This window comes from Oncorhynchus mykiss, chromosome 9 (genome assembly GCF_057628025.1).
Source record: "Oncorhynchus mykiss isolate SJ-2025 chromosome 9, ASM5762802v1, whole genome shotgun sequence".
NCBI lineage: Eukaryota > Metazoa > Chordata > Actinopteri > Salmoniformes > Salmonidae > Oncorhynchus > Oncorhynchus mykiss.
In genome coordinates, this window is record NC_143030.1 from 61,944,203 (window position 1) to 61,954,279 (window position 10,077).

At 40.3% G+C, this 10,077-nt stretch overlaps 1 protein-coding gene across 3 annotated transcripts; it reads left to right on the forward strand.

Annotated features, from left to right (window-relative positions):
* The first annotated feature begins 1,760 nt into the window (after positions 1–1,760).
* Positions 1,761–10,039, forward strand: LOC110532442 (eukaryotic translation initiation factor 4E type 3). 3 transcript variants are annotated; one of them, XM_021616347.3, is made up of 7 exons: positions 1,761–2,021; positions 3,739–3,811; positions 3,984–4,078; positions 4,167–4,227; positions 4,348–4,414; positions 8,393–8,548; positions 8,695–10,039. In XM_021616347.3, the coding sequence occupies exons 1-7, from the start codon at positions 1,858–1,860 to the stop codon at positions 8,739–8,741; spliced, it is 663 nt and encodes a 220-aa protein (XP_021472022.1). In that variant the 5' UTR covers positions 1,761–1,857; the 3' UTR covers positions 8,742–10,039. The 3 variants fall into 3 exon arrangements, with proteins under 3 accessions (XP_021472022.1, XP_021472024.1, XP_021472023.1); XM_021616349.3 differs by lacking the exon at positions 1,761–2,021 and adding an exon at positions 3,428–3,607; XM_021616348.3 differs by lacking the exon at positions 1,761–2,021 and adding an exon at positions 3,470–3,590.
* Positions 10,040–10,077: the final 38 nt, after the last annotated feature.

Here is a 10,077-nt window from a genome sequence, read left to right on the forward strand (position 1 = left end):
GAAGCGAGCATAGAAGTCATTTAGTTTGTCTGGTAGGCTCGTGTCACTGGGCAGCTCTCGGCTGTGCTTCCCTTTGGAATCTGTAATAGTTTGCAAGCCCTGCCATATCCGACAAGCATCGGAGCCGGTGTGGTACAATTCGATCTGAGTCCTGTATTGATTCTTTGTCTGTTTAATGGTTCGTCGGAGGGCATAGCAGGATTTCTTATAAGCCTCCGGGTTTGAGTCCCGCTACTTGAAAGCGGCAGCTCTACCCTTTAGCTCAGTGCAAATGTTGCCTGTAATCCATGGCTTCTGGTTGAGGTATGTAGGTACAGTCATTGTGGGGACAACGTCCTCGATGCACTTATTGATAAAGCCATTGACTGATGTGGTGTACTCCTCAATGCCATCGGAAGAATCCCAGAACATTTCCAGTCTGTGCTAGCAAAACAGTTCTGTAGTTTAACATCTGCTTCATCTGACCACTTTTTTATTGACCGAGTCACTGGTGCTTCCTGTTTAATTTTTGCTTGTAAGCAGGAATCAGGAGAATAGAGTTATGGTCAGATTTGCCAAATGGAGGGCGAGGGAGAGCTTTGTACGTATCTCTGTGTGTGGAGTAAAGGTGGTCTATAATTACCCCCCCCACACACATTTAACATTGTCACGCCCTGACCTTAGAGAGCTTTTTATGTCTCTATTTTGGCTTGGTCAGGGTGTGATTTGGGTGGGCATTCTATGTTCTTCTATGTTCTTCTATGTTTTTGTATTTCTTTGTTTTGGCAGGGTAGGGTTGGGAACCATACTTAGGTAGCTTTTTCCCACATGGTTTTTGGGGGTAGTTGTTTTCTGTTTAGTACATGAAAAATATAGATGACAACTCTCTCGGTGGATAGTGTGGTCTACAGCTGATCTTGAGGTACTCTACCTCAGGGGAGCAATATCTTGAGACATTATGGGTATTGTGTAGATTGAGGGGGAAACACAATTTGCACTGTATATGTACATATCAACTTCCATTTCCTCGTACACATCGACTTGGTACTGGTAGCTATCATTGTTCATTGTGTATTTATTCCTTGTGTTAGTTTTTATTTTTTATTTTTATTTTATTTTTGTATTCTGCATTGTTGGGAAACGACAGTAAGTAAGCATTGTAACTGTTAGTCTACACCTTTTGTTTAGGAAGCATGTGACAATGGAAATGTTTTTGATTATAAAGGACATTTATAATGTTCATTCACACATTCAATTCATCAATCTATTTTATATTGGCAGATGCAATTGTCACTGAAAATATCACTGTCATGCTTAGATGTTTTAGTCTGAGTACCAGTTTGTTTAGTTTATTCTACTCTTTGCTACTCCTGTCATGATAAACTTTTGCATAATTTATACCCTGATGAAGACAGCTTGGCTGTCAACGTTGGTATTACATTTTTGCATCTGAGCTCCTAGAGTGTGCGGCTCTCTTTTATTTTTTATTTTCAAACTTCAGCATAATGACATGGCGTTCAAGGTGTGGAATGTTAGATTAACAGACTGGTACCCATGCTGGCCATAGATGTTTAAGGTCATGATACTGATTGAATATTATGATAATTCTGGATGATTTAGACATATTTACTTTATTGATGTTTGTGTAATGGACTGTGAAAAGTAGAGAACAAATGTATTATAATCTACAGCATCGCGCCTGCCGCTTTTGGCAAGAACGTTTGGTCTGCAGACAGCAATACGTCATTTTACTGTTGTGGCGGCAGAACAGTGAAGCGACGAATGAGTCAGCAGAGTAGGCACTTCCTATACAATCAAAGGGGGAAACGAGATCTTTTAAAAAAACAATCAAATCGATAATTTTTTACAAGCAAGGAAATGGCAGTTCCTGCTGTCCCGAATCTGCAATTGAACAAAACAGTAAGTCAAAACTCCCCCGAACGTAACATCCATATCGACGAAAGAGAATTGGAGAACATCACGAACAACGATGGAAACGGAACTCTCCCATTACATTCTCCGTGGACTTTTTGGCTTGATAGGTAAGCTCACCATTTTATCATTACGTGGACTTAATGGCGATTCTTTCTATGCTTTCATGGGATGAGTTTGTCAACAAAATTGCATTTGCGATAGCTAGAAAGCCTTCTTGCCAAAACAAAGGAGTAGGCCTTGCAATCAGTTATGCGTATAACGCCGCAGAAAGGCAAGATGAATACCATATTCATTATACATTATATGATTATTACACTTGACTATAAGTCTGTTTTCGCAATCACGATACATTGTTTCTTATTTCTCTGGTGATTTGATACCATGCGCACCATTAGAACATGTTCTCAAACTCAGTCTTTGATTTATTTTAAAACTTCAGATCACTGCTTCACTGTATTTGTAAATATTATTATATTATGGGAGGTGTCCACATGACCTGCAGAAATTGGACTTTGTCTATTTTCATGAACACTGAGTGCTTGTATTGGGGCATAGTCTGTTAAGACATTGGGTTGGAGAAAGCACTTGGCCCTCTGATTTGTTGTAAACATGTTTTTTTATGAAACATCGGCCTAGTGGCGAAAGTGTTTATTTCCAATCTCAAGACTAAAAGTCAAATCATAGGCTGGTCTGTTTTTGTTTAGGCTATTGCCATCCATTGACACTTTAATGTGGGCAATTTTTCTCTGTCTTGGTTTCAATTTATATTTTTTTCTAATAAAAACATGTTCATTGTGATGGATGTCACAATAATGGCCATAGATTATCATTTTGCATATACAGATATTTCCTTTCAATGTGTTTTTATTAAAATTGTATATCCGTCAATGTACTGCTCTGGCCAAGAGAACGCAGACAATTTAAAGGGGGTCATTCTTGTTTACTGCTGGGCTAGAGTCCAGTGGAAAGGGGATTGACACCTGATCTCCGACCTGGCTGCTTTGAGCACAACCTCTTTTGGCTGAGTTATCTAGTAAGGCCTGTTTACAGAGTGGGAGGAAGGCTTGCTATAGGTACAAAACTAAACAGGTTATTTTAGGTCTGATTGCTAGATAAATTCGTTTAACTATTGATATTTTGTAGTGCTGAGCGATTCCGAGTTCGGTTTCGTTTTGGGATCTTTTTAGGACTGCTAGATAGATCATGCCAGATGCGGAGTTATACATTTGTTTAAATATTGATGTTGTGATTACTAGGTCGTTTTGGAAAAAATTGTGAGTTTTCGGTTTCGATAAAATAAAATGCATTATGTGGGTTACATGCTGTAACAACACAGAATAAACAAAGTGATGGTAATGACTGTCCATTTACTTTGACTTATTGGTCTCCTGAGTGGCGCAGCCGTCTCAGCCGTCTAACTTGTTAGATTCATCCAATGTCTGTCATGTTTTTGGAATACGTGATCGCGTCGTCGCTGCTCGCACTGCTCCTTGTGCGCACGGAGTGCTATTGCGCATGTGATGTTGGTCTGTACAAATCGGATGCAACCCGGATATAGACGGTTCATGAATCGGCGTAGTCTAACATGAGTTTCCAGTTTTTATTATACCACGGTGCTTGGGCCCCACAGGCTTGCTTGGCAAGAACCAACGACAACAAGCAGCTGCATGCGCAATGTATTCTGATCATTGTAGTTAAGGACCACGTTTTTTTGCGCTTAAGTTGGATAACATGTCTCAGATCTCTCTAAAGAAACGCCATCGGTCATCGAAAAACATTTCAGTTAATCGCTCAGCACTAATGTTTTGTTTATCTTTCCTCCAGATCTTTACCAGGAACAACGGCAGCAGAATGTGAATCAGGTCTGAAAAAAATCTACACTGTGCAAACAGTTCAGGTAAGGTTTGCGTGTTAGTTGAGCGTGTTAAGATCTGCCTGCATCACATTATTATACATACATGTACTGTACTCTATGTTATGGCTTTGTGTTTTTCAACAATAATGCAGCAATAATATGAATTTGATAATCATGGTAAATAACCTATTTTCCTTTGCATCTTTTTGAATAGAGCTTTTGGAGTGTGTACAACAATATACCTGGAGTATCCAGCCTACCACTGAGATGTAGCTATCACCTAATGAGAGGAGAGAGAAGACCACTCTGGTGAGCCTAACTCACCTAATTTGTACATAAACACAAGTCTGTGCATAATTATATGACCTTTCATTTACTCTTGTCTTTTTTTATCCAGGGAAGAAGAGAGTAATGCAAAGGGGGGAGTTTGGAAAATGAAAGTACCCAAAGAAAGCACTGTAAGTACGATACAAGTAATCTGTTATTTTTTAATAATTCATACAAATGTAATTTATCATGTTTGTTGAGTAAATGTGTATAGTGTTGGTTACATACTCAATGTGTCTTCATTTCCCCAGCCTGCTGTATGGAAGGAGTTACTGCTGGCCACTATTGGGGAGCAATTTACTGATTACTGTGCTTCAGGTAAGAGTGTGAAGGGAGAGAGTACATCGTGTGCAGTGTTTTTCAGACTCCAACTGTGGGTTTTGGTTTACATGGTCTGTTGTCAGCTTGTACAGTCATGTCTAATGAGTCAGTCAACCATACAGAATAACTCTGTGAAATACCATGCTCATCCAATGGTTTCTGGGCCTTCGGATGCCATCCTGTTCTACATTCCTCAGATTGTTCAGGTCCTGCGCTATGACAGGATGGGCTATGAGAGAGTACATCCAGTGGGTGGCCCAGACGTCTCAGCTCTTGGCCTGCTAGTTTTAGGGTTGCGTAAATTCGAATCTGGTATCAGGATAAATATAACAATGAGTCACCGATTTTATACTATGTATTTTTTATTAGCTAAGTAATAAATGGCAAATGCAACTTTCGTATATACGGGCTCACTGTCTATGCTATCACAGTAGAGGCTGGGCGTGGTTTTAACTTGCTCAGCCTATTGCAGGCGCTCAGGCAGGTCCCCGCCTCTTTGCGCTTCTGTTGATATATGTAACTGTTGCTGTGAAGAACATCCATGCGCTCATGCTCGATACCGTTATCTCGCACCTGGCTCCTGTTATCTAACAAAAGACCGCTTGTTCTCGCAACACCCCGCTCTGAATGTGCCCCCCCAACTCATTGAACAGTTCCTGTCTTCATGCTACTCTGTATTTTTCCATTATGAGAAAGGCCCATGGCCCTGAAACTGTTAACAATGTTTCAAGTCAGCTATGTTGCATAACACATACATACATCCACACAAGCCAACAGCAGATAATATTCAGTCATATATATGGTAATGGCTATAATGTAAACACAGAATCCAACACTAGTTCATCTGGAACATGAAGACTAACATCTACCTGAATGAGGAGGCACACCACGAAGACCCTGACATCAGGGATCTTTTGGGGGAGATGATTGAGGAGATAATAGGCTCTGTCTGGTGCAGTTAAATACTACCAGAGAGAGTTTGACTTCAACAAAATCACCAACGTATCCACCATCAAGCTCACCCCAAAGGGAGATGAGAGGAAGAGGGCATGTCTCAAAGCTGTTTGACAAGGTCTAGCAAGGCTGCTACCTGCCCAGTAACCCAGAGGTCATTGTACTGGACATTGACTATGAGTCTAGAACACCCATACAGAGTGCTGCCAATGCCCTGTACCTGGCTAAGTTTAAGGTGAAGTGTTGTGGGGTCAGTGAGCTGGAGAGGAAAGATCTGCGTTGTCAGACTGACGCCCAGGACGTGGAGCTGGGCGAAGACGTAACTTGCAGGATCGTCTGGCAGGTCGCCATCTTTAAAGTAAGATGACTGCAGACAGGACGTGCTGGCTCTCCAGATCATTTGTCTAAGAACATCTTCCAACAGGCGGGACTGGACCTGTTTTTGTTTCCCTACAGAGTGGTGGCTCCCGACCCTGGGTGTGGTGTGATCGAGTGTATCCCAGACTGTAAATCCCATGACCAGATGGGCAGACAGACTTTGGGATGTATGAGTACTTCAGAAACCAGTATGAAGACGAGTCCACTCTAGCCTTCCAGAAGGCGAGGCATAACTTCATCTGTAATATGGCTGCTTACACCCTGCTGCTCTTTCTGCTACAAATCAAAGATGGACACAACAGGAACATCATGCAGGACAGCAAGGGACGGCTTATCCACATCAACTTTGGCTCATGTTTGAGAGTTCTCCTGGTGGTAACCTGGGCTGGGAGCCAGACCTCAAGCTGACTGATGAGATGGTGGTGATCATGGGCGGCAAGATGGAGGCCATACCTTTCAAATGGTTTATGGAGGTGTGTCGGGGGGTACCTGGCTGTCAGGTCCTACATGGATGCAGTGGTGTCTCTAGTCACTCTGATGCTGGACACTGGACTACCATGCTTCAGAGGACAGACCATCAAACTGCCCAAGCAGCAACTCAACCTCATGAGGTTGCTGCTTTCAAGGTCATCCAGATTTGCTTCCTCAGCAGCAGGAGCAAGACCTACAATATGCTTCAGTATTACCAGATCCCATACTAATGACCTGCTGCAGTATTATCACATACTGAAGATCTGAGACCTGTCTGATAGGAATCCTTATTCTCTATATATGCAGTAACCTCTGCTTTAGACTGTCTGTAAGGTCAGAGGATGTCCTATATACAAAGTAATATCCTCGGCTTGCTGACTATCCAGCAACTTGTGCACTTTATAGATTGTTGTATTTCACCCACCTAATTGGACCCTGATCAAGAGCTGTTATACTAGAGAAATCACACTAACCAATCACACAACCTCTATCTAACTGAACTCTAATACAATCAGCAAATCTCACGGTCATCAATGTATTGATGCAATCACATACTAAGTGTGTGTGTCCAGTAGTCAAAAGCGATGAGTAGATCTTCTCTCGGGGGACATTTCTAATGGTGGCGCTAGTGACATCTGTCTTGAGTCAATCACATACTGTGTGTAGCTGCTCCAATGTAGTTGGGTCCGATTCAGAATAAACCAGTGTTTTGTTTACCTACTAACCTTCTAACTCTGCATGTCTCACGACCAGACCTTCTAGTAGTAATGTCTTGTATGGATTTAGTAGTGGTTTTAAACAGGTGTGTGTGAGATTCTGTTTGGAGACATTCTTTCTGCACAAAGAAATATTTAATTTGCCTTCAACCCTGTACTTCAATCTCCTGGATTTGCTTTTAGTATGAACGGTTGCATCACCGCCAGGTATGGCCAGGTATGGCAACTGCTCGACATCTGACCATAAGGTGCTAGAGAGGGCAGTCCGTACGGCCCAGTACATCACTGGGGCCAAGCTTCCTGCCATCCAGGACCTCTGTACTAGGCGGCATCAGAGGAAGTCCCAAAGAATAGTCAGACTCCAGTCACCCAAGTCATAGCCTGTTCTCTCTGCTACTGCACGGCAAGTGGTACCGGAGTGCGAAGTCTAGGACCAAAAGGCTCCTTAACAGCTTCTATCCCCAAGACATGACTGCTGAACAATTAATCAAATGGCCACCCGGACTATTTGATTTAGTGTCTTTACACTGCTGCTACTCGCTGTTTATCTATGCATAGTCACTTTACCCCTACCTACATGTAAAAATGACCATGACTAACCTGTACCCCCGCACATTGATTCATTACTGTTATGCCCTGTATATAGCCTAGTTATAGTTATTTTATTGTTACTTTTTATTCTTTTTAGTTTATTTGGTAAATATTTTCTTAACTCTTTCTTGAACTGCATTGTTGGGTAAAGGCTTGTAAGTAAGCATTTCACGGTAACACCTGTTGTATTCCACGCATGTGACAAATAAAGTTTGATTTGGTGGTAGTGGTGATGAAGACCCCAAAAGCAATTTTTCTAAACCTTGGCACAAACAGAAGGGTAGTATTAAATGACAACTACACTCCTCTGATGTTATGCTAGATGTTATCATCTTAATGTGTGACATCTGATATTGCTGTGAGTTGCGCTTCAGAAACCCTGCTCTTGTCACGCTGTATATCAACTTACAGGCTTTATGAAGATGCTTTACTTGATTGTTTGTAAAGAGATGTAATCTTACATCTGTCTATCATCTTATATTAGATGGTATGTATTTTGTTCTGAATGGATATGTTATTATTAATAATTATTGTATAAGATGAAATACCCTATATGTATTACAGAGTGTGTTTGTAATATAACGTAGTCGGCTATCGGTTAAGCGCATTGGGCCAGTAACCAAAAGGTTGCTGGTTCGAATGCCTGAGCTGACTAGGTGAAAAATCTCCTGATGTGCCCTTGAGAAAGACATTTATTCTTATCCGGAGTGACTTACAGGAGAAATTAAGGTTCTGCTAAATGACTCAAAAGTTGTAAAAAGTATCACAGCTTTACAATATTCCATTATAAAATTGTACTTCAAAATACTGAAGGGTATTGATGTGTTTATCTGAAGAAAGAAAAAAATCTTTGGTTATGTTTCAGAGGATGAGGTGGTTGGTGTTAGTGTCAGCGTTCGAGACAGAGAAGATGTTGTTCAAGTCTGGAATGGAAATGCCTTTTTTGCTAACGACGCAAACATCCTAGGAAGGATCTATGAACTTCTTCCACAGATAACTTTTAAAGCAGTATTTTATAAGCGTGAGTACTTTCAATCTTGTATGACATGATTAAAAACAAGAGTAGAGTACGTGCTAGTTCACTCCATCAAAACAACGTTACTCTTCCCTTACTATAAATGAGCCTATTGATAATTCATGAGATGAATGTGTTTGTTTCTATTTCAGCACATGAGGAGCACCATGCCTTCGAAGGAGGTCGCCCAAGACATTAGCAAGCTTTGCACATTTGACACTTTGTTGTTTTTGGTCATGGAAATTGACTGAATCTTCTGAGCTCTACTGTCTTTCATGAATGTGTTATACAATTACTTCAATTTGGGCAGACAGAAAATGTCATAGCTAGGCTTCATTTTAGGATGACTGATACATGTTCCTTAGTGTTTAGTTTTTTTATACAAAAATATTTAGCTAAACCACACTTTATCTCACCAGTGCACTTTTACCAGAGCCTTTTAGTTTTCACAGTTTCCTGATCTTACATTGAATTTACATTGTTCCCTGATTCTAGAATGAATGGAGAGTATTTTCCTCAAGCCAGTATTATTCATACAGTTTTATGTGAAAATGTTGCACATTCAAATGTTTTATTTATTTGTTTTTTGGGGTTTGTAGTTTATTTTTGGCGGGGGGGGGGGAGATCTTAACTGTTACTGGTTGTTAGATTTGTTAAATAACACCAACTTTTTTACAAAAACTAAATCAACACTGCGTGTTACCAGATAAATGCTATAGTTTAGTTTACCCTGAGTGTTTTGGTAATCAGCAGTGGGTCATTGTACAAACACACTCAATTGTTGTTTCCGAAATGCACAACAGGCCTTTTTAATTTTTACTGTAATGAACACGATTACTAAGCAAGGAATCTAGACTACGCCTAGATGGGTATCAGTTTTCTGAAGAAGATCAATTGCACATGTCAATTGGTTCATTCAAATTTTTTTCTTCACTTTTGTGTTTATTACATTTCTATCATGAATATTGTTCTCATTTAAGTCCTACAAACTAAAAGAACCATTTTGAAATTCAAAAAACGATATGATGTATGAACTGTGCTTTGGGTTGAATGAGTACTTATCTTTACCAAAGACCTTTCTAACCCTCTCTCTCTCTGTCGTGTGTGTGCACAAGCATGCATGTGTGTGTATGCACCCTGCCAAGCTTTTTAAGTTTTGTAACCTGTTGGTTGTAATTGTCATCAGATGCTTTGGAGCTTCTCTGTGACTCAGGTCATCCATGTTCAAACACTAAGCACATTAATTAGGGACGTTTTTGTTGAAAGAACAAATAATTGAACATAATGTAGCTGGACTTTCTGGCAGTTTTTACTATAGTGCCCAGTCAAGGTGAGATCTCAACTGATTATTAATCTTTGGAATGGTGCCTTGTGTTTTCCAAGGGTTTCAGTCTTGAAAGTTGTTTATTTTTAACATTGAACCAGTCAAAATGTAAAATCAATATTTTTGCTGATATAGATTTGGAAATGTTGGAAAAATGAAATGCTAAACAATCATGCCTTGTTGTTATCTATGGTCTCTGGTGCTGTTTTTT

Excerpts from the sequence above, each read along its gene's own strand:
- LOC110532442 (XM_021616347.3), top strand. The coding sequence starts at position 1,858 with ATGGCAGTTCCTGCTGTCCCGAATCTGCAATTGAACAAAACAGTAAGT. Across the intron at positions 4,228-4,347 it reads AAGTACCCAAAGAAAGCACT|CCTGCTGTATGGAAGGAGTT; the intron begins GTAAGTACGATA and ends TCATTTCCCCAG. Across the intron at positions 4,415-8,392 it reads TACTGATTACTGTGCTTCAG|AGGATGAGGTGGTTGGTGTT; the intron begins GTAAGAGTGTGA and ends GTTATGTTTCAG.